We start from the raw sequence: 24,000 nt of genomic DNA on the forward strand, positions 1-24,000 counted from the left end.
GAAAGACACAAAATCCATATCTCTTATCAATTTAACTTAAAATTCTATTTTCAAAATCTGATTCATCCCAACATATATTACCATTATGAGACGAGTGGTTACATTTATGAGATTGTGGCGATCAGTTAAGTTACTCACTTATACTAGTTCTTACAAAGCGGACACCATTTAACGTCATAGAGTATAATTATTATTATAACTAGAACGGTTGTGAAAGATGCTCTCTTTCCAACGACGATGAGTCCAGTGGTCCGGAAAGGCAGGAAGGAAACACGCTTTTAGTATAGGAAGGAAAGAACGTGAGTACATTTTCCGTTTGTTTTCGTTATAAAATGACTATAACTTATTAGTTACCATTAAACACCTGAATTATAATAAACACGAAACTATGTGTACTTATGTTGGTGTCCGATAACTTAAATCAATCGTTTTTGTCACGCTGTTATGATCGAAATACCAATAATGAATATTGTCCATTTTACGTGTAGTAGCAATGGTAAATAAAAAGCCCATAATTTTGTTTCGTTTTGAAATTACCATATTTAATTAGTTACGATTGAACATCTGAAATATATATATAATATATATATATATATATATATATATATATATATGTGTGTGTGTGTGTGTATGTGTGTGTGCGTGTGTGTGTGTGTGTGTACTTGTTTAGGTGTCTGATAATATAAATAACTTGTTTTTGACGCGTTCTTATAATAGAAATATCAATAATGAATATTGTCATTATGGCAGCAATGGTAAATTAAAGCCCATTATTTTGTTTCATTATAAAATTTAACGACTACAATTTATTGGTTACGAGTCAATCATGAATTATTTACTTTTTGATTAAAGAGAAAACTGATATTGTCTAAGTCATGCAATGCGTGAAATGTATATAATAATTAATGACTGTTTAAAAAAAATATCAATTCATTTCACTTCTTCCTGCAAAATGCACATAAAACGATTTGCTTTCATAAACCTTTAAAACGGGAAATGCTATTGGTGACCACATTGTCATAATGGAAAAAGAATACATAGATAATCTTCATTTTAGTAATGGTAAATAAGCCCACAATTTTGATTCATTATGAAATTATTACTATAACCTATTTGTACGGTTTAGACCTGATATATCTACAAATCTGCGTAAACTTATTTACATGCTATGGACTCGTTGTTTTATGGAAGTGCTAATGATAAATATTATCCATTATGGGAATAGTAAATATGCCCATATTTATGTTTCATTATAGAATATGATTTATTGGTGACGATTGGGTTATTTGAATTATACACAAATCTACGGTTACTACTTGTCTGATAACCCAAAGTGTTAAAAATGAATAAATAAAATTCCCTTTATTCATCCCATAGGGGAAAATTGCCTCTAGGGTTTATTCCAAGGGAATACTGGAGTAACCCAGGCGTCAGCCGCAGTGCAGCGCCACAAATTGAGCTAGGGCGAGGTGACTTGCTCATGGCCACACAGCGCAGCGAACTCGGTACCTTTCGGGTACGAATCAAAGAAGGTGCCGCTGAGCCACGATGCCCATTTAAGTTAAGTTAAGTGTTAAATGTTAAGAAACCTTGTTGTAATGGAAACACCAAGATTGAAAATAATCCATTATAGCTATGGTAAAAATGCCCATAATTAATACGTCATTTAAAATGATTAGAACCGACGTGCACTTATTTGATAACCCAATTTCTTATGGGCTCATTGTTGTAATGGAAATCTCAAAAAATGACGCAGAATATTATTGTCCATTATAACAATGTTAAACTAGGCTCATAAGTGAATTCGGATGTCAGACCTGCTTATACGTAAACGTCGAATAGAAACTTATTAGTTACGATTGGATGCATGAATTATATACATAAATCTTCGTGTGATAACCCAAATTGTTTGTGGTTACATTGCTATAATGGAAATGCCAATAGTGATTCTTATCCATTATGGCACGAGTAAATATTATGCCCATAAATTTCAGTCGGTCATCAGATTTTGTAATCATTTCCGAAAGAAAAATCTGGAAAAATGTGACAGATATAGTGTTAAACAAGACATAAATAAAAATACAATTGAATGCGTGACTAATTACATCAATCTGATATTATAATTATGTCAGGATGAATCAAATGAAGAAAATTATGGTTGATGTCAAAATCATTATAATTATCAAATTTAAGATTTTGATGAGTTTTAACAGTATAAATACACTCTACTGATTAAGTTCAAGTTCAAGTTCAATGGTTTATATTTGGGCAATTGCCAAAATAACTCATACATTAACATAGAATTTACAATTAAACAATCAAAACAGGTAAAATCGACCTGCACTTATTTGCAGGTCAGGTCTGATAACCCGCTTCATTATTGGCTCAATGTTGTAATGGAAATCACAAAAAATGACGTTAAACTTGGTCCGTAATTGCGTTCTGATGTCAGACCCGTAAATATATACACGTCGGGTAAAATCAATAATAAACCAAAGAGAACAAAATCAAAATAATAAAATAAATAAAGAAAGTAAGAATAGATGTATGAATTAATTTAATTAATTGCTTTTTTGAAATATGAAAAAAGAACCACTCGCTTGACTGAGTGAGCAACAGATATAACGCAAGCAAATCGCTCTTCAGGAAACAACAACTACGACACACTTCTTCATTTTATATCTAACTTTGAATCAAATTTTCAGCGTCAGGCATATCCCAACACATTACCGAATCGAAGCGGTGGGTCGTAATTAAGAATAAATAAAATAAATAAAACTCCCTCTATTCACCCCAGAGGAAAAAAAAAGGGGGGGGGGGGTGCGGATAACTCGGTAGAGCACTCACTTCACACACAAGGGGACCGAGATCACTCCCGGGTTAAATCAAGATTTTATTTCCTGAATTCCCCTCCCCCATCAAGCCCACTCTCTCTCTCTCTTTCTCTCTCTCTCTCTATCTATCTCTATCTCTCTCTCTCTCTCTCTATATCTCTCTCTCCTCTCTCTCTCCCTCTCTCTCTCTCTCTCTCTCTCTCTCTCTCTCCCCCCCCCAACCAGCAGTGATTGTGCAGCTAAGTTTGTTAGATCTGATGGACAGTATTTTTCGATTGACTAGTGTCCTATCAAAAGGGTAGCACGCAATTGCTATTTTCCTATTCAAGCGATAGAAAGTCGGGCTCCGTGGAACTAATGGCTCTGAAGGACTACTTCATTATTCATCTCCAGTGGAACATTTTTATTATAGTATATCTCGTGGAAGGACCGAGTTAACCCGGGAGTAATCCTGCAGCACAGCGCGCAAAATAAAGTAATCAATAGGTGCTATCTTTCCAAAAAAAAAAAAGTTGATGACAGTGGAACTTGAACCCGGGCAATGCCGTCTTACCCACTGGGTCATCTTGCCCCCGAATCATCCTTAACTGAAGAATTGTTTTGATTATCGTACTTTTTCGGCCAAAGGACGATAAACACAACAATCTACTTTCACTTTCAATTCCTGGTGAGAGCGAATGCTCGAAACAATAATGTAGAAGTAGATCGTAATTATACTTGAAATATTACATATATATATATAATATATATATATATATATATATATATATATATATATATAAATATATATATATATAAAGATAGATAGATAGATAGATAGATAGAGAGATACAGAGAGAGAGAGATACACACACACACACACACACACACACAGAGAGAGAGAGAGAGAGAGAGAGAGAGAGAGTTTTTGTTTTGTGAACTTTAAGAGTCATAGACACAGAGCAATACGATTACCCTATATGGATCCGTATATTATCATTAGGTATTTTATTATCTCATATTAAACCTAATGAATTTTCCACATGGTGTTTTAGAAAATTTTAAAAAATGCACCGATTTAAGTTATTATAGTCCTTAATAGCCTTAAAGCCCAAAGAGAATGAATTTATCCCGTTTCCTTGGCGATACACGGAAAGTAACAATTTCGTATTACCCTTTGGATAGGACCTAAGTCAATCACACAATACCTTCTGTCAAGTGCAAGAGATCCAGCCACCCAATCACTCGACTCGATCCAAGATGCCAGTCCTTTTGCTTGTGAAGCAAGTGCTATACACATTTAGCTATCAGTCCTCCTACAACTTCTTCTGATTCAATTCTTCATTCTTGACATGAAAATCAACGCCGATTTTAACCAGTTAACTGCCGTAATTAGGATGACACGTATTTAAAAATGTGGCTCATCCTTTAAATATCGATTGATTTAAATGACTCTCATCTTGGAAAAAGAAACAACTCTCAAACCTGAGATTTTATTGAAGACCACGCGAGTTCCCAGGTTTGAGAGTTTTTTTTTGTCAGATGAAAAAATCGATCGGTATTTGAAGGACGAGATTTCTGGCCAAATTTATAAATACGTGTCTTTCAAGCGTACGGCATTAACTGGTAAAAGATCAGAGTTGTGACATTTTAGTTTTGATTATTTGCAGAAATAATATTCTTAATATAACATAAAACGTTTAACCCAAGTCCCACGTCTTTGTCTATTAAATACGTTTTTAACATCAAAACCATTCCGGGCTATGTGGTCTTGTGATATGAATCGGAAAGTCCAGGGTGCTAGTCCCGCTTTGAGGCGCATAGTTGAGTCCTTGGAAAAGGCCCTTATTCACATTCTCTTACCGTACTCAGGTGTAAAATGAGAACCTAGCCGTTAACAACGTTGCCTCTGTCGGAAAAATGGTATCGCCTAACATGTCCTATATGTTAACTGTTGCTGATGGCTATTCATGTAAAGTCCTTTGAGTACGTTTAGTAGACCTTGCGCTTTTGTAAAAGCTCAAGTTTTTTAAAATTCCTCTTTGAAACGACTGGTCACATTTTAGAAATTAAAAAAATAACCAGATACGACCTAGCAATGACACAGATTACATTATTTGTTCTCCTATTCTTTCTCTACAGAACCCAGTATTTCTCCTCCGTCACCATGTCTCACGAAATCAATCTTGGTGATTCCATCTCTCAAAGAATCTTGGCCAACTCACCTCATGAAGATCAAAACCCTGTACAATCGTTCACAAATTGCGTTCCCCTGAAAACCAATCCTAACAACAACAACCAACAAAGCATTGATGCTTGTAAGAACAACGAGAATTCGACAACAGGCCCGGTTACAGGCATTGGCCTTCGTGATAATTCTATACCGACTTCAAGTAATAATAATAATAATATATCTAGATCAAAGGATGTCAATTTAACGCAACAAAATTACAAAAAGAATGATGCACTAGAAAACAGCCACAACAGAAACGTTATAATATTTTTGCCAAATTCAGAGGACTCGTGCTCGTCGAAATCAGTGGGAGCAAAGGACGATTTCGAACCAAGGGAAGTAACTAGAATTATTGAAGAAGGATTGGGAAGAGATACAAAGTTTTGTCCCTCTGGTTCTATCAGGCCGTCAACAAATTCAAGACAATCAGACGTCAACGATATTATGCAAAGTCCATGCGAGAATGAGAACAAAGAAGATGACTTGTTTCATTCATTGGCGGATTGGGATGACGGCGATAAAACAAGCTTGACTGAGAAAACTGACGATTCTGACTTTTTGAAAATGCTTGAGAAAGAAAGTCCTCTCTCCAAATCTACGATTTTTCCTAATTCTCCATTTTCACCACGTTCTTGGACTGGCTTGGGCAAATGCGATAGTAATTCTGTTCACACCATTACTGTTGATAATAGTGACAGCTTTATCACGTTTAAAGAAAACACATCAACAAAACCACCTACAGAAACAATATCTTTGAGCTTGAACGATGATGATGTATTGGAAAAAGACACTGGACAAAACTTAAATGACTTACCATCGTGTATGTACTCCAGGAAACCGATTTCAAATTCAATAAGTCACTTAAATTCGAATCGCACAATTTCTAAAATTAACTCGTTCAACTCTGGAAAATCGCTTCCAAATATTCCAACTCCCTCTCATCCATTCCACAGCATTCCATCTTCAAATGAAAGCTTCACAACAACATTTGGACGATCTAGATTAAAGACCAATTCACTTTCAGAGTTTTCAGCAACCAAAGCTCAAAACGCCAGTAATGATAACAATATTCTTTCATCTCGGAGACAGTCCATGAATTCAGTATCAGCATCAACGTCATCATCATCAACAGATAGCTCCCGAATTGAGAACCCTATGCAATGCTCATTTGTATTTCAAACAGTTGAAAACTGTCCACTGTCAAGCACAACGACCAAAGAGGGAGACACGCCTCACACAGATTCCGTTCCAATGTCAATTATACCCATTGATCTGAGTCAGCCACCCAATATCAGTGGCAGCGATCCTAGTCTTAATTTTCTAGATGAAGACGAGGAAGACGACGACGGTGACAACAATGTTCAACAGTCAGATACTGTCGGATCTCCAACCATTCAAAACCCGGCATTGTCCCTCTTTCAAAGAGACCCGCTGTCAACATCTGAGTCTATTTTGTTCTCAAATTACAATAGTCAGAATCAAAATGAAAGTGACGAGTGCGTTAAAGAAAATAACAACAATAATAATTTCTTTAGCATAACTAACACGAACGCATCAAATGAGGTTACAGTAGGTTCTTCTAGCATTGCATCATGTGGATTTCAGAAGAGAGGTGATCACCAAGGTATCGAGTCATCTTCAACTTGTTTTGTCCCAGATCATCCTCTTTCACTTCCGCACGAATCAACCAATAACTCAATTTCATCATTACACGAACCCACTTCAATTGGAGATTGGGGAAACACAGCATGTGATGACGTCATCATCCCAACATCGATGCAGGAAAACAGTGTCATACAGACTCCAGTCGTATTTGGAACTCGAGCTCGTCAGACAAAAGAAGTGGTTGTCCCCTCAGGTGAGATCATTAACCACCCTATATTAACCTGGGATAGCAGCCCACCTTATTGTATAATACACGGGGTTAATACACTATTGAAATGTTTAGACGAGTATATGATAATACATTTCTCCCCCCGCCTTGTCTCTATCTCCCTCACTATCCTCAATCCTCCCCTCCTCCTCCTCCTCATCTCCCTCTCTCTCTCTCTCTCTCTCTCTCTCTCTCTCTCTTTCTCTCTCTCTCTCATGGTTTGGCGGAAAGTACTTTGCGATAGACTAGCGTCCGGTCCAAAGGATAGCAAGCAATTGTTATTGTGAGTTTCACACTATGGAAACCGGGATAAACTCCGGTTCCATGGGCCAAATTGCTCTCTCTCTCTCTCTCTCTCTCTCTCTCTCTCTCTCTCTCTCTCTCTCTTTCTGTATTTTCTCTCTAATGAAGCAGATCTCGAGTGAAAAATCCCTACTGTAATCAAGTGGATCGGGTTTTTTTTGTTTTTTTTTTTGGGGGGGGGGGGGTCTTTTAGCGTTAAACGGAGCTACTCGAACTTGCACCCCTTTTTACAAGAAGCCAGAATACCGAAAATAAATACGCTAGATCTGAGAAACCAGTAATCCAGCTCAGTTGGATGGACATACAGGTCGATACATTTGAGTGTATCCTTCCAATCGGAATTCTTTGTATATGCATGGTTGGGACTTTTAGGTCATGTCAAAAAAGGCACTCGGTGGATTGCTCGTAGAATCTTCCATTCCCGAATTGAACCAATCCCAATTGTCTTGTTTTTTCTCTTACGCTTTTTAATTCAAATCTTTTAAATTATTTTAAGTTCATATTCCTTTATATTGGCGCTATATATATATATATATATATATATATATATATATATATATATATATATATATATATATATATAAACATTCGTTTTCATTACTGATTTAATCCAAGTTTCATATTTTTAACTGTAAATTAAATTTCCAAGAGCCAAATCAATCCAACACAACGGGTATATATGCAGATCTGACATCCGAACCCACTCATGGGGCCTAGTTTAACATTGTTGTAATGGACAATATTTTGCGTCATTTTTTAAAGATTGCCATTACAACAATGAGTACATAAAGAATTGGGTTAGCAGTTCTGAAAATAAGTGCACGTCGCTCCATTATACATATAGACCGTGTCTAGATCATATTTAGTAGATATTGCACTACATAAACACTCACGTTTTTTTGGGGTTTTTTTGTTGTTTTTTTTTTTGTGATAATAGAACTTCCTTTCTCGTTCCAGACATTAACCTTTGGTCCCACTCCGATGTTTGCCAGTGGGTGGCTTGGATGGCCAGCGAGTACGAGTTGATTGACTTGGACAGTGGTCAGTTCGAGGACGTGGATGGCCGGACACTCAACAATATGGGTGTCCAGGAGATGGCCACCAGGGTGGGACTACACAACGCTACAGTGATGACCAATTACCTGTCTTTCATCAAGAGAAGTGAGTGCAGGAAAACAGCAATGAACTTTAAACTGAAAGTCGGGCATTTATAGAGCACAATATTCACTAAACATGCTCCTTCAGAGCCATTTGGCTCATGGAACCGGAGTTTATCCCGGTTTCCATAGTGTGAAACTCACAATAACAATTGCTTGCTATCCTTTGGACCGGACGCTAGTCTATCGCAAAGTACTTTCCGCCAAATCAAACAGATTCAGCTATTCATTCACTGCCGGGTGAACAGAAGATCAGAAAAAATCTCGACTGCACCCGGGATGGATCTCGGTCCCTTTGCGTGTGAAGCGAGTGCTCTACCAACTGAGCTATCCGGACCCTAAATGCTCAAAGCGCTCTAAAAGGGGTCCCTAGACAAAGGCAACATATTGGATGAGACATAGTGCCTGTTAGGCAATATTATAGTTTGTTTTTTTCGAACATAAACAACGCCGTTATCGTACTCGTTATCGGCCGTTATCGGCCAGGTACTCAGAGGATGTAAGTAAAGAGCTTTTTCCAAGGACTCAACTACGCACCACTCAGAGCGAGACTCAAACCCAGGAGTCATACCGCTAGACTACATAACCACGACTTTGCACATGTAACCCTCTGCCGCAAAATAGTGTTTTGTCGAAGATAACTAGATGTTGAAAATTGAGTATAAATCCAAAAAAAGAAACTTGGATCATATTCATACTCATTAATAAATAGAATTAATATGCTCTCTCGAACTACTAAAATTCCCTGAAATTTCTCCTTTTTTTTTGGTGGTTTTGGCATTAAATTTACTTTTTGGCTTATGATATGATTCCAGTTTTAGACGATGTGTCATGTATGAATGAAATCCGAAGACATAATCGTGTTGTTGTTTTTCTCCAGAATGGAGTTGTCCCATCAATCCTTTTCACACTGTGCCTAAGTATTCCCCCCCCCCCCCCCCCATAATTTGGGAATAAAAAGTTTGAGATTCCGATAGCTCAGTTAGTAGAGCACTCGCTGCATAAGACAAGGAAACGATGTCGATCCCGGTTGAAGTCAGGATTTTTTCTGACCCTTGATCACCGAGCTATGATTGGGTAACTGAGTCTTATTCAGATCTTAGATACGGCGAGAAGTACTTAGCCCTATCCAACGGGCAAGAAGCAATTGTTGCTGACCGTTTGACGCTATAGGAGATTTTTAGGAGCTGTGATATAAATCCTTGGTTCCTGGATTGCTAAAGAACTAATAATTAAAATATTAAGACATTCAATATTTGGTTAGAAATTAATGTTTTCGTCATTTTCCATTGAAAACAGATTCAAATCAAAGGATGAGCAGTCGGATGTCGACAAACAGTGACGTCATGCCGGAAGTCAGCGTTGCACCGGAAGTTAGTCCGTCCAACACTTCGACTTGTAATATCATGACAATGTTTTCAGATGCCACTGGAATTGCCAACACAGACAATATTCAGGGTGTGCCTGTTGTGATGTGCGCGGACATGGAAGGTAATGATAAAAAGGGCGTTCTCTAGGATATTGGGTTATCCCTTATTTTAGAAAAAGTTTCGATAAAAGTCGCTTTGGCGACATTTAAAAAATCATATTAGTTCCCTTATATTAGAAGGCAATCTATTTTTTGAAGATTAAAAGGTTAACATGAAACATTGGGATTTATTTCTGAAACGAATTTGTTTTGGAAATTAAACGGGAAAGGGAGAAAGTTCTGAAAAATATAATTATGAGATAGCCCAATTGTTCTATATACACCCAACAATAATAATGAGTAAATGTGACAAAGGAATGTATTATTTTTAAAAATTAAAGTAAAACAAATTGGCCAGTAAGTCGTCAGGTTTGAATTTTTAAAATCAACAAACAAAAGGAGTCCTCTAGAGTTCCATGAAAATTGAATTGCGTGCTACCCTTTGGATCGCAAAGTACTTCCCGTCAGATCTAACAGACCCAGCTACCCAATCACTGCTGGGTGGGCGGGAGGGGGGGGGGGTCAGAAAAAAAACTCGACTGCACCCGGAATCGATCTTGGTCCCTTTGCGTGTGAATCGAGTGTTCTACCAACTGAGCTATGGGGCCCCCCCCCCCCCCAAACAATAAAGACTGGCCCTCAACAATCTAGTCGTCTCAGAAATCATGAAGAAGTTTATAGAATTACCAAAGATTTGGTTATAAACAGCCGTCAACAGATGAGACAATAAGCTGCTAGTTTTATCTGTTTCTCTCGGCAAAATTCACATGAAATTGTGATCGTGTAAAATGGAATCCAGACAGTAACGGGTTAACCGAAATGACTTTTCTCCTAATATTTCAACAACAAACATCTCAACGTCGTTTACAGGAAACCTAGCCGTTTTAATTTACATTCGTTAACGTCAAGAAAGATCCGTTTTACAAACAGCACTGCTTGGAAGAAATGAATTATGTCAACATTTTACAAGATTTTAGGGTTTCCCCTGTAGCACAACGGGTAGAGTGCTCGACTCACAAACAAACTGATTGGTTTCGAATCTAGTTAAAGTTGGGTCATCTTTTTATTTTTTTTAATGACCTCTCTTTCCAACGAGCAGTAACTGGAAAGCTGGATAGCGTCCTTGTGTTTTGAAATTAAAATAAAATAGAAAGGCACTACTCATGAGTCACACCCCTCCCATTTCCCCCCCCCCCCCCCCCACACACACACACAAAACAAAACAACAAACTACCGATCTATTTAAATAACGAGACAGAAATTAAGTTTTGTTGTCTGCTTGGATCCCATGTAAAACGCTTTGAACACGTTTAGTGGATATTAGTCTTTATAATTGCTCGAGTTTTTTAACTGACTAAAGTCTAAGGTGTAGCCATGTTCATTTAGAGAGTAAGAAGGTAAGGACCAAAATATTTGTTGGAAAGGATGCGCGGTTCTTTTCAACTCTTTTTGCTTTAGCTGTACTTGAGTTTCTTGTTAAAGATAGTAGGCAGTTGTTACTGTTCTTTTAACGAGACAGAAACAGGGATAAAGTTTAGCTCTATCGGATTTATGACTGTGTAGAACTAATAGCTGCATTACAGAATGCTAATCTTGAAGGTTCCTTTATTAAAGTGAAAGATCTGTATATTGTTGTAAAACTGAGGGTTATTTTCATGTTGCCAAAAATAGCAACAAACAAACAAAAAACAAAAACAAAACACAACCCCCCCCCTAAAAAACAACAACAAAACAAAGCAAAACACACACACACACAGACACACACACACACACACAACAAAACAACAAACTACCGATGTATTTAAATAACTCCCGACATGTCATCATTTTCATCATCATCATCATCATCATCATCATCATCATCATCATCATCATCATCTTTGTTCTACAAGTTAAGTGTTGCTGTCAGCGTGGATCCCATGTAAAACGCTTTGAACACGTTTAGTGGATATTATTCTTTATAAATGCTCATGTTTGTTTTTATTGACTGACTAAAGTAGAGTCTCATTCCCTCCCTGCGTTATTTTCTGATGACTGCTTCTCATATCTCAGAATCCCTCACTCGGATTCAACCTCAAATCGACAACTTTGATTTATAAGCGCGTGACTTCAATCAACCACACTATCTCACCTTCTCATAATAATATATAGGATGTGTAAAAAAATAAAGAGCCATTCATAGCATTAAAGCCCATGGAGCCATATTTCATACATTTTTTAAAATAACAACTGATAAAAGCAATTGCATACTACTCTTTAGATAGGACTTATGACTATCGCAAAATATTGTGCGCCAGATTAAAAGACTCAGCTTGGTGACTCGGGATCGATAGCGGTTCATTTATTTATGAAGCGAGTACTGTAACAACTGAGTTATCGACCCCTTTGGGTGCGTTTGTGTTTCATAAGAAAGTTTCAAACACAATCAACTCATAGGAACGAAAGGAGATAAATTAAGCCGCTTGCAATCAGAGTTCGACTTGACTCTAATACGGCATCACATATTACTGTTTTTACAAAGAGAGCAGCTATGGTGATGCGAATTGGGCTTTCGTGAAGCTCGAGTCGCATATCAATCATTGTTCTCTTGGTAAAAATGGTTTCTCTGAAGATTTCGCCAGATAAATAATATTTGAAAATATATGAAATGATGATGTGAAATTGATTCAATCTAGCAGTGAGAGGGTTAAAACACTAACAGATTTGTAACGGATTTGTACTGTTAAAAACATCCTATCCGTTGTAAAACCCGCGACATCAAACATTTGCAAACAAGAAAGAACGACAAGAGATAAATTGCCAAGGGAGTTAAATCTGAGAATTACCGCTGTTGTGACAATTCGGGACGGTAAACAAACGTGGATTATTTCCCTTGAGTCCGGTTCCTCGCTTGATTGGATTCTAATTTGTTACTATTTAATTGCGGCATCCCGGACTTTTTCACTTTAAATCCTCAATAGGTGGTTTCCGACAGGAATTGATTCTTCCGTTTGTGACCCATCATCTCAACTGGTAACTTGTCAGAGTGAAACACTCGCTAAAAAAGTAAACCAGAAGTCAAAACGAAAAGAAATGTGGAATTTCGGTTTGGGGATTGGGGGTTGCTATTCTAGATAATATATTTACTGTTTTTGGATAAAGAATAGAAGTGTAGCCCACGTTTCCTATTCAGGACTGTGTATTCAATTGTCAGAATCGAGATTTCTCTCCCTCTGTCTGTCTGTCTGTCTGTCTGTCTCTCTCTCTCTCCTCTCTCTCTCTCTCTCTCTCTCTCTCCTTCTCTCTCTCTTTCTCTCTCTCTCTCTCTCTCTCTCTCTCTCTCTCCTTTGCGATTTTTTATACAGGTCAAAATCCACTAACTATATAATATACTGTTTTTCGTTTGGATTGTTTTAGAGGTAATAGGGATATAATTAAAATCGACAAATAGCGATAAAAAATCCTTTTCTACAAACAAATATAAGCAATGCTGAGCCTGGAGCTGTGTTGAGAATGCTCGGAAAACCCAAGCCCCGACATTGTATCTTTGGAAAAAAATACACATTACGCAATGTGAATGATAAGCTAGTTGGCGAAGGTAGTGATGGTCACTGTAAGAAGGCAGAACAAAATTGCACCATCATTTTATCAAGTAAGCATTTCAGTTCACTGTGACTTGTTGACTAATAAATGATGCATTTGAAGTTCAGCTGAGCATCATTAGTGACGGAATGGATGACAACACGTACCTATTAAGAGTACTGAAAGATGTTACTGCGAAAACAATGAAAAGTGAGTAGGGTTTCGTGGATAGCTCATACGGTAGATTCACTATCTCCCCGGCCAGGCGGAGTTGTCGTCCCAGTAAGGTCACGGGTTCGAGCCCCCATCGCCGCCGCGAAGTTTGTATTCTCTGTTGTCTTCTGGCACTTTCCTTCTCACTTCATTTCCTGTGAAAACAATGGCGCATTTTCTATCGCCGACACTTAACATGATTGATTATTGTTTCAGACACAAAATAACGGTGGTTTTAACATGTTAAAATAGAAGCTACGATGCCCATTGTGTCATCATGAAAAGCAGTGCAAAGCTGATATTATAATCGCAATGTCAACATTCTGTCATAGAAAACACCAACAACTAGAGAAGGAACGAAGTTAACGTCACTCAGCTATTTGTTATTCTTTTTAGATAGCCATTTTTATGATTAAAAAAAAAAACAACCTTGAGATTTTACATAGAGCAATATCCATTAAATTCAAAGTGCCCAAAGCGCTTTATAAGGGGTCCTAGCCAGCAGCAACATGTAACATGAAGGACGAGACATGACGTCTGTTAGGCGATTTGACAATGTTTATTCAAAGACAACGCTTTTAACGGTCAGGTAGTCATTTTACACCTGAGTATGGTGAGAGAATGTGAGTAAAGAGCCTTTTCCAAGGATCCAAATATGCGCCGCTCGAGACTCGAACCCAGGACCTTCCAATCCAAGGGCGAGTGTCACACCATGCACTAGACCACATAGCCGCACTTCTCATTTAATTTATATCAATCAGCCTATAACCGTTAAAGAATACATACCGTTTTGGATGTTGGTAGTACGACGTATCCGGCTGGCGGATGTTGTGAATATTATCGTGATATTTCACGAAGTCCCAGGCACTGAGTCCCAGGTTTGAGAGTTTTTGCCAAGATGAGGGTTATTTTAATCGATCGATATTTGAAGGGCGTGTTTCTGACCAGAATTTTAAATACGTGCTTTCCAGTGCACGACAGATTACGTCTGTGATCAAACAAAACACTTATTTCATTTTCATTTTTAAAAACTTTCAATTAATTAAAAAAAAAACTTCAGCTTTTATATAGCACAATATACACTAAACGTGCTCAAAGCGCTTTACAAAGGGTCCCTCACCAACAGCAACACATATAATGTAGGACGAGACATGTCGCGTGTTACGCGATATTACAATTTTTTTCCGACACAGACAACGCTGTTAACGGATAGGTACTCATTTTACACCTGAGTACGGTGAAAGAATGTGAGTAAAGAGCCTTTTCCAAGGACTCAACTATGCGCCGAGCGAGATTCGAACCCAGGACCTTCCGATCCGAAAGCGAGTGTCATACCCTAGACCACATATCTGCACACATTACATATATTAAACATTTACATATTGATCTATTTGAATGACCTTCTACTTTTTAATATATATAGACATCTCTTGGAAAAGTGTTAAAACCTTGGAAACAGTTGTACCTGAAATTGTTGAAAAACTCCCTGTTGTCAAATTCCTGACTTTTCTCTCATCAATTTACCCTCTACTATCTTCCTCCCCTCACCTCTACGCCTCTCTCCCTCCCTTCCACTCGCACTTCCGGCAATTTATTTGATTTCCGATCGGCTATTGGAATAAAAATACGCCTTTTTTAGTTGTTGTTGTTGTTGTTGTTGTTGTTGTTGTTGTTGTTGTTGTTGTTGTTGTTATTGTTGTTGTTGACCTTATAGAATAAAATTGAACCTGTTGACAAGAATTAAATGGTTAAGATTGAAATGAAAACAAAGGTTCCCGATCCCAAAATCAAAGACCCCCCCCCCCCCTACCACCTCCCCTCCCTATTCTTTCGTCCATTCCTCTCACCATAAATTAGCAATCTTCCTTTATCTGAAAGACAGGCACATTCTACCTTTTCATCTCCTCCAGAGCACTGTCACACTCCGAAAAAAAAAACACGAAAAAAAAAACAAACCAAACAACAAACAACAAACAAAAACAAAAGCACATATTATTTAAAATTTTGGCTAGAAAATTCTTAATTCAAATATCGATCGATTAAAATGATCTTCATCTTGCTTGTCAAAAAAACGCTCAAACCTGGGACTTCAAGCGGCCATATTTTTTTTTTAAACGTGTCTTTCTTTTCAGAGTACGGCAGGGCTGCCAACTTGTTTTGACGGGGTTTTTTTGTTTCTTGTTTTCCATGCTCTTGTTGTTCTTGGAATATAAAATTCGTTGTTTTGTGAATTTTTCGCAGGTCCAAAATTCCATAGAGATCACATGATAAAGACCAAAAGTCTGCCCTCTCTTTAATGTTTCTAAATCCTCTTATCGATCCCTGCCCCCCCCCCCCCCCCCCCAACCTTCCCCATCCCCATTCATCCTATCAACCTCTCTGTGTCCCTCCTTCCCTTACTACCCTTCAACATCCGCCACCTCATCCGACCCTCATCGACCTTTCCAATTCCGACACCTCCAATCATTAGCATCACTGTTCTAATTCAATCACCCATTTCCGGTGCCAGACCGATATGGCTGTATTGGCTTGCTCTGATAAAATATTTTAAATTCATTTTTTTGGCTCCGATAAAAAACTTCTTTCTAGTACCGATCGATTTAGATATTATCAACCGGTCAAACGTGTATCAAACTTGACACTCTCTCCTCTCTTTGAAGTCTTAGGCTTGAGAGTTTTTGACACGTTGATAGTTGATTTATTCAATCGATGTTTGAATGATGTGTTTTCTGGCCAAAAGTTGTTAAAAAGTGTTTCGTGAGAGTTTGGCTGTATAGAGGTGAGATCAATGCCAATTGCCGTTTGGGAAGGAATTGAACTGGCCTGGGTTGTGTGTGTTCTCTTTGTGTTGTGTTGTGTTGTCAGGTGTTCCCCAATTCGTTTCCTTTCACCCGCAGTTACCTGGTACACTAAAACCTTCTAATTGGGAATACGTTAGATCGGGACGTCAATTTTTGTAAACTGGATTTTTTGTTTGTTTTTGTTATAAGACAAGAGCCGTATGTCCGAGACAACTGGAGGTATTACCTCCATTATTTTCGACTTGAAAGGAAAATGATGATTTCTTGCTATCCTTTGACGAGTACGCGAGTCGATGGCAAGGACATTTACCGCGGGTCTGACTGATGCAAGCTGACCTATCGTTTCGGTTGGACAAAGAGATTAAAAAATATATAAATAAATAAATAAAAATGTGAAATTCCCCAGCAAAGACTTAATTATAATTTTAAGTTTTAAATTACTTTTTTTTAAAAGATAATGAGAAAACGGTTTGCACGTGAGTTGAAGACTACATCGCTGCCGTACCGTACATAGACAAATCACAGTTTCCCCCCAATGTTTTACTTCAAATATCGATCAATTAAAATGATTCCAATATATGACAAATGGTCTGAATTTTAAACGATAAGCCATGGGTATTCATTATTATTATTATTATTATTATTATTATTATTATTATTATTATTATTATTATTATTATTATTATTATTATTATTATTATTATATCATCATTCATCATCATCATCATCATCATCATCATATATCATATATATCATTATTATTATTATTATTATTATTATTATTATTATTATTATTATTATATTATTTTTTTATTATTCATATTATTACTATCATCATTATTATTATTATATTCATTTATTTATTTTAAAAACTTTTTGGTCAGAAGATTTTTCTTCAATTAAAAATGGATTTGTGAATGTGATAATAATGTATTTTTTTCCCTTGAAAATATCACAATGAAAATGATTAAATGCCATGGCCGAGAGGTGAAAATAGATTCTCTGCTTTTAAAAATAATATCGCTTTAACATTTATGAATTGTTTTCATCGTTCATCAAATTAGCTAGATATAGATCTAGATATTTTACGTTTTGTGTCGAATCTTACAAAAATGACTTTTTGAAACTCACAAATGGTATCTATGTCTGTTCGGTGTATTATGGTACGGTCTTAGACTTACAACATGACCTAAAGATGACCCACCGTCTTAAAACGGTACACAATTCGGGGGGGGGGGAAGGAGGGGGGGGGGAAGACCAGATGCTTATTATTAGCTTTAAGCTATATTTCTCAAATTTGAATTGAAATGAATATGTAACATTTGTTACTACTACTATTACTACTACTACTACTACTACTACTACTACTACTACTACTACTACTACTACTACTACTACTACTACTACTACTACTATATATTATTATATACTATACTACTACTACTACTTACTACTACTACTACTACTACTACTACTACTACTACTACTACTACTACTACTACTACTATTACTACTACTACTACTACTACTACTACTATTACTACTACTACTACTACTACTACTACTACTACTACTGTCCGAGGTTTATATCATTCTGTCTATAAATCAATTTTCTTCCATATATTAATTCCGACATCATACCAAGTTGACGCGGTTGGTTACAAATTAAGCCTACGGATTCGATTAGACAATTCGAAGGTTTGCCTTTAAGAAAAGCATTTTGCTTCTCAGTTTCTTATCCCTATATATATATCTATATATTCGTGATAGGGTAGTCGAGTCTATTAGATTTGGTGGAAAGTACTTTGAGATAGACCAGCGTCAAATCCAAAGGGAAGTAAGCGCTTAGTAAAGTTCGTTTAAAGCGACAGAACCAACGAATAAGCTCAGGTTCTAAGGGCCTTCTTACTCTAGATACTTTTTCTCTCTAAATAGTTCTTTAACCCTCTCCTTACCTACTACAGGAAAATCGTCACATTCGTTACGATACAACCAACATCTATCTTGTTCAAATTTCTCTTGTATACCATATATTTTAAAGAAAATGAACAGTGTGTTGTAGAACAGGTTTTGCTAAAGAAATTATGTATCGCAAAACTTAGATACTGATATTGTGTTTGAGTAATAAAAAATGTGTCTTAGTTGGGAGTGAAGTTTTAGGGAAAGTCCTGAAATTGACTGGTAAGGAGAGAGTTAAAATATATCATATAAATTATTGTCTTTTGCCTTTTTGAGTCGAATCTTACAAAACCGAACTTAAGTCCCAGTCTTCAACTGGAAGTCACAGTTTACTAGTACCCAAAAGTTTATCTAACACACTTCAATAAGTAACATTTCGTGTCCAAAGCACACTGTATAACTTGTAACTCATCGAAAATAGCTATTGAAACTAAACACGTAAAATCAAGGAGGAAAAATCGCTATCCGATGAAAATTTCGCGACTACTATTTCCCCGTATCCGGGCGAAATCCACCGGGTGAGCGAGGACAGAGGAAATGGCCATTGAGTAGATACCGGAAGTCGCCTAGAGGGGAAATATGTTCTGTCACGGTCGGTGGCATTGGACCCCGGATCAGAGAAATGGCAACCGTTTTTTTATTCTTTGCCACTTTTTCATCAACACATGCCTAAATCGTTGGCATCGTTAAGTATCATTTCCTGACAAATTATTGATATTCACCGATCGAATGAATGACTGTCGCAATTCTATTGATACTATGCGATTAGGTAAAATGCTCACCTGTTTTGCCGGCCGGTTTTTGGATATATTTAGTGAATATTGTTGTGACGAAGGATCAACTTTTTCGGAGGGTTTTTTTTATCGTTCCAAAAAAAAAACCACAAAACAAACAAACAAACAAACAAACAAACAACATCACATCACAAATTCATCAGAAGAAAGTGAGCAGTGAGATATATTTAATATTACACAACCAAAGTGTACTTATATTCAGGTCTGATAACCAATACCGACGCAAAATATTGTCCATTGCAACGATGATAAATCAAGCCCATGAATGCGTTCGGTTATCGGACCTACAAATATATATACACAACCAATGCGATCATTTGTTTCTTTGAGCACTACTGGGTGAACATTACCATGTTGTTGTGAAGTAATATTTTGAGGAAATATCCGGCTTTGGGATCACGAAGGCTATTGTTTATCTCAGTTTATGTAGCGTTAGATAAACTGTAATATCTAAAGTGTAGAAAGTAATATTTACTGTTTATCTAACACCACAAACCCAAAGATACATTAGCATTTCCTTAAAATATTATGTAATATATAAATTGTAGAAAGTAATTTTCACGGAGTAGTTTCCGTCAGATATACCAGGCCCGATTTCCCTATTACCGCTGAACGGACAGAGATGGGTTAGAAAAGTGATCGATTCGATCCATAGATATAGATAGTATGCGCATGCGTGTAACTTTGAACGTTTATATTGTGGTTAATACAGTTAAGTGACAATAACTCATAAACGCGGAAGGCAAAAAACAATTAAAAAGACCTGAGTTACGCCAACTTCTCACTATCCATAGAATGACTATATAGCCAACGAAGAGGAATTTCCCGTGGGTCGATCAACTGTTATTTCTGTGTTTACCGGAAGTGGCTCTTCTCGTTTGATGAATAGGAAGATCGGGCTATTAAAACACTCTTCTTGTCTGGAGGTGTTATATTTCGCTATTTTCCCTCGCCTCAATTTAAAATCAATCGACTTTAAACAGATATTTCTCATGGAGTTATTGACTTATATTTACAAGACTATCATGCTTCATCTATGTTGCGTTTATAAATGCAACAATCGAGCTGCGATTTCCATAGATAAGAATAAAGGAGGGAAGTGATAATCATTATTTCTTGTTAAAATAATAGTGCCGTATTGATATCGAAGAGTTCTGATATTGCTTACACACAATTCGGAAATCATTTCGAAACTGTTGACAGTAAATAGCTTGATTTTATTTGCCATAATATAAATAATTTATTATTTCGAAACAAGAAAAATATTTTTTTATGATAATTATTATTTGGAAAAATCATACATATCACACACACACACACACACACACACACACACACACACACATATATATATATATTATATATATATATATATATATATATATATATATATATATAAGTGTGACATGAAACTATTAAAATTGACTTGGAGTCAAAGGGGGCCTGTCCATTGGTCCACGGGAATTTTTTGAATCTAGTTTTTAAAACTACTTTAGCGTTTATAAGGGAAAAGTAGTGTAAATTTTATAAGCCTAAAGTTAACAATTATCATTGAGATAAAGATTTATATCATAGCAACTCTTATGATTACAAAAACCGCAAAGACTTCCGAGAGTACTTTATATAGAATTAAGAGGTATCTTAGGTAAACACTTGAGATCTAGACCCAGTAATCTATTAAAATGGAAATGGCTCTGCGCATGGCGGAAGTCGTCGTATTTTAACAAACGAAAACAGGACCATGCCCACTTTGTTTAGATTCCTTTCCTTTACGTTCATGCTTCGATATCGTTACGCTGGCTCCTTTGTCTAATGCTCTATCAAATGAGCTCTCAAATTATCTGTGTTTGGGCATTTACATAAAATTTCGGAAAAAATAATATTATCTCTCTCGACCCAAGTGTAAGTTGGTAGGTATTATTTAAGAAAATGTACTTCGTGAAAGCCACCGTTATATTTTACACTTTTCCTCAAACACTGACCGAGTCGCTCTAACCTCCTTTAAAAAAAGCAACAACAAAAAAAAACCCAACGAAACAAACAAAACCAAGACAAAACAACCAAACCCTCTCTCCTTTCTCATGTAATGTTTGCTCACATCACCAACAACCCCCCCCACCCCCCTCCCACCCTTCTCCTACCCGCTCACAGCTCCGCCTACCCTAACCACTCTCACCAGCCCCACACGCCTCTTTCACTCCACCCCTCCGCGCCCCCTAAGCCGCGAAATTGCATTACACTGACATGTTGCAGTTAGCAGCAGTAACGGGATTTTTCCGGATTTGTTTTTTGTTTGACGACAGTGATGAAGAAGAAGAACAAAAAAAAAAAAAAAAGTGGAAGGAAAACTCGCGGAACAGTCACTCACTTCTGGCACTCACGCCCGCCCGCTCACGTCCGATCACTCACGTGTCGCAAACTTGTACTCAACAAGTTCGACAAAGTTGTCTCCCCTTGTCGTGCTTCTCGTATTGTATTTTATTCATCTTTTTATAGTCTGATAAGTGAACACATTGGAAGCTATTGGTTTCTTTCTTATAAAAAGTGAATATCTGTGTGTGTGTGTGTGTTTGATACGTTTAAGATATTTATGAATTGACTTTTAGATGTCCATTTTCTGAAACAAACTAACAAACAAACAGACAAACAGAAAATCCAACACAGCATTAATTAAAAATGTTAGCCAGATAAACTCGTCCTTCAAATATCGATCGAGTTAAATGACACTCTTCTGAGCAAAAAAAAAAAATAGTCTGTAACCTGGAACTTCGCATCCGGTTTGACTAAAAAATAGTCTTTTATCCGTAATCATAATTCTTAAGATCGAATGATTACAATCAGGAACGAATCGAATTAAAAAATAATACATTTTGATAATAAATTTTATGAGTGGGATAATTCGAGGGGTATAATAAAAGTATTTTTGAACTCCGACTGTTTAAATTCCTAAATCGTTCCCCATTTGAACTTGTTCAAAATTACTAAAAATCAGGAATTAAAATATCTTATATCATTGTATTTAATAAAGAATAGATGTTTCATGGGTTATTTTTCTTTCTGTAATATCATATTCAAGTTTATAGTTGACTCCGACTTTGCACTAGTATGAGGCGGGTCACATCTGTGGAAGGAGTGTATAGTTATAAATGAAAATCAGTTAGTCAACAACTAACTCTTTTGGTCTGACATCCGAACCCACTTATGGGCCACGTTTAATATTGTTGTAATGGACAATATTTTGCGTTATTTTTTAAAATTTCCATTACAACAATGAGCCCATAAAGAATTGGGTTATCAGACCTGCTTATAAATGCACGTTGGTATGTACTGAATACAGTGGATGATTACACATACTATCGTAAGCGACATTTGATCACTTTAATATAATATTGTGTTATATATATATATATATATATATATATATATATATATATATATATATATATATATTTGTATGTATTGTATAAAATAACTGGACATAACTAGTAGTGGTTTTGGGATAAATCATAATTTTAGTATGTAAAATCCTTAATTGCTAAGCCCTGTGTCAAAACTTTTTTCCTGATATGATGGTATTTAAAAACTGTCGCTTTCGATAATATGTGAAATGATCTCGGCAAAAACTCTGAGACTTTTTGCCAAGATAAGGGTCATTTAAGCGATCGATATTTGGAGGACGATTTTACCGGACGATTTTACCGGCCAAAATCTTAAATACGTCTTTCTCTTCAGAGTGCGACAGTACTATTGAAGGAACGAAGTTGACGTCATTCAGCTCTTTGTTGTTATTTTTAGACAGCCTTTTAAACGATAAGTTCTCCGTAAATTATGTTATCAATCAGACTATAAACGTGAAAGGTTACATACCACCATTTTGTTTGCTGATATAAATTTGGCTGGCGGATGTTGTGAATATTTTGACCTTAACACGTAGCATCAATATTATTGATCTCCTAAACATGTGGCACTGTTCCAGTAGTAACAATGGATCTCAATCAAACACTTCACAACAAGCTGTTCATTTGAACTGCAATACGTTTTAACCTACTTATAGAACGCTATCAAAGGTGTGAAATTCTTGAAGAAAATGTGACTCAATTGTTCTACAACAAAATTTAGAATTTGAATGAATTTTAGTATCCCGACAGTGAAATGACCTAAAAGTTGTGTAAACGCCGTGAAGACTCAAATAAACAAAGGAAATATAAACGTTGAGTTCACAGTCCTCTTGGCTGCAATTAAAAAAAAAAGAAAAAAGAAAAAGACCAGCATGCATCATTTACATCACACCAGCTACAGCAGGAACTGCTCTATGCCAAGTTTCCATAGTCTAATTTTGCCAGGTAAACTCTTTTTTTTTCTTTTTTTTTTTTGGTTGGGAAAGATTTTATTGAATCTAGTCCTTTTATTTGTTTTTGTTTGTTTATTTGTTGTTTTTCTTTCTGGGGGGGGGGGGGGCATTTTTTGTGGACTTTGTTCTGAACTTTATTTCTATATGTATTCATTAAAATTTATTTTTTACAATACCGTGGAAAAAAATTGCAACAGTGCCTAACGCTGTCTTTTCTCGGAGAAATTTTAAATTGTCTTAACAACGCTGTGATACGGGATTGTAACGAATACTTGGTTTCACACTATAGATAGTTCGAAGATGACGTCACTCAGGTCTTTGTTATTGTCTTTTGCCATCCGCGTTTATGAGTAATGCTCACTGAACTATATTAATCTGACTATAAGCGTTCATGGATACACACAATTTTGTGTATTGGTCCGTTATACTTCCGGATGGCAATGTTATGAGCTTCTTAGCCAAGCTATACTATCT

General features: G+C 36.5%; 2 protein-coding genes across 4 annotated transcripts in view; both read left to right on the forward strand.

Moving 5' to 3' along the window:
• LOC144976520 (uncharacterized) overlaps positions 1-2,232 on the forward strand; it is a 10,047-nt gene extending 7,815 nt beyond the window's left edge. The window contains exon 4 of the mRNA XM_078920811.1: positions 2,133-2,232. Within this exon, the coding sequence (XP_078776937.1) occupies positions 2,133-2,232 (100 nt within the window). The remainder of the gene's footprint in view (positions 1-2,132) is intronic.
• The window catches only part of LOC144977027 (uncharacterized), a 44,889-nt gene continuing 21,055 nt past the window's right edge, over positions 167-24,000 (forward strand). For all 3 annotated transcript variants that reach the window (XM_078921726.1, XM_078921727.1, XM_078921725.1), the window contains exons 1-4: positions 167-299; positions 4,956-6,904; positions 8,180-8,383; positions 9,679-9,870. In XM_078921726.1, the coding sequence (XP_078777852.1) occupies positions 4,981-6,904; positions 8,180-8,383; positions 9,679-9,870 (2,320 nt within the window). In that variant the 5' untranslated portion in view covers positions 167-299; positions 4,956-4,980. The remainder of the gene's footprint in view (positions 300-4,955; positions 6,905-8,179; positions 8,384-9,678; positions 9,871-24,000) is intronic.

This window comes from Berghia stephanieae, chromosome 7, assembly GCF_034508935.2.
Source record: "Berghia stephanieae isolate SIO BIC M18660-M18661 chromosome 7, UCSD_Bste_1.3, whole genome shotgun sequence".
In the NCBI taxonomy this organism is placed as follows: domain Eukaryota; kingdom Metazoa; phylum Mollusca; class Gastropoda; order Nudibranchia; family Aeolidiidae; genus Berghia; species Berghia stephanieae.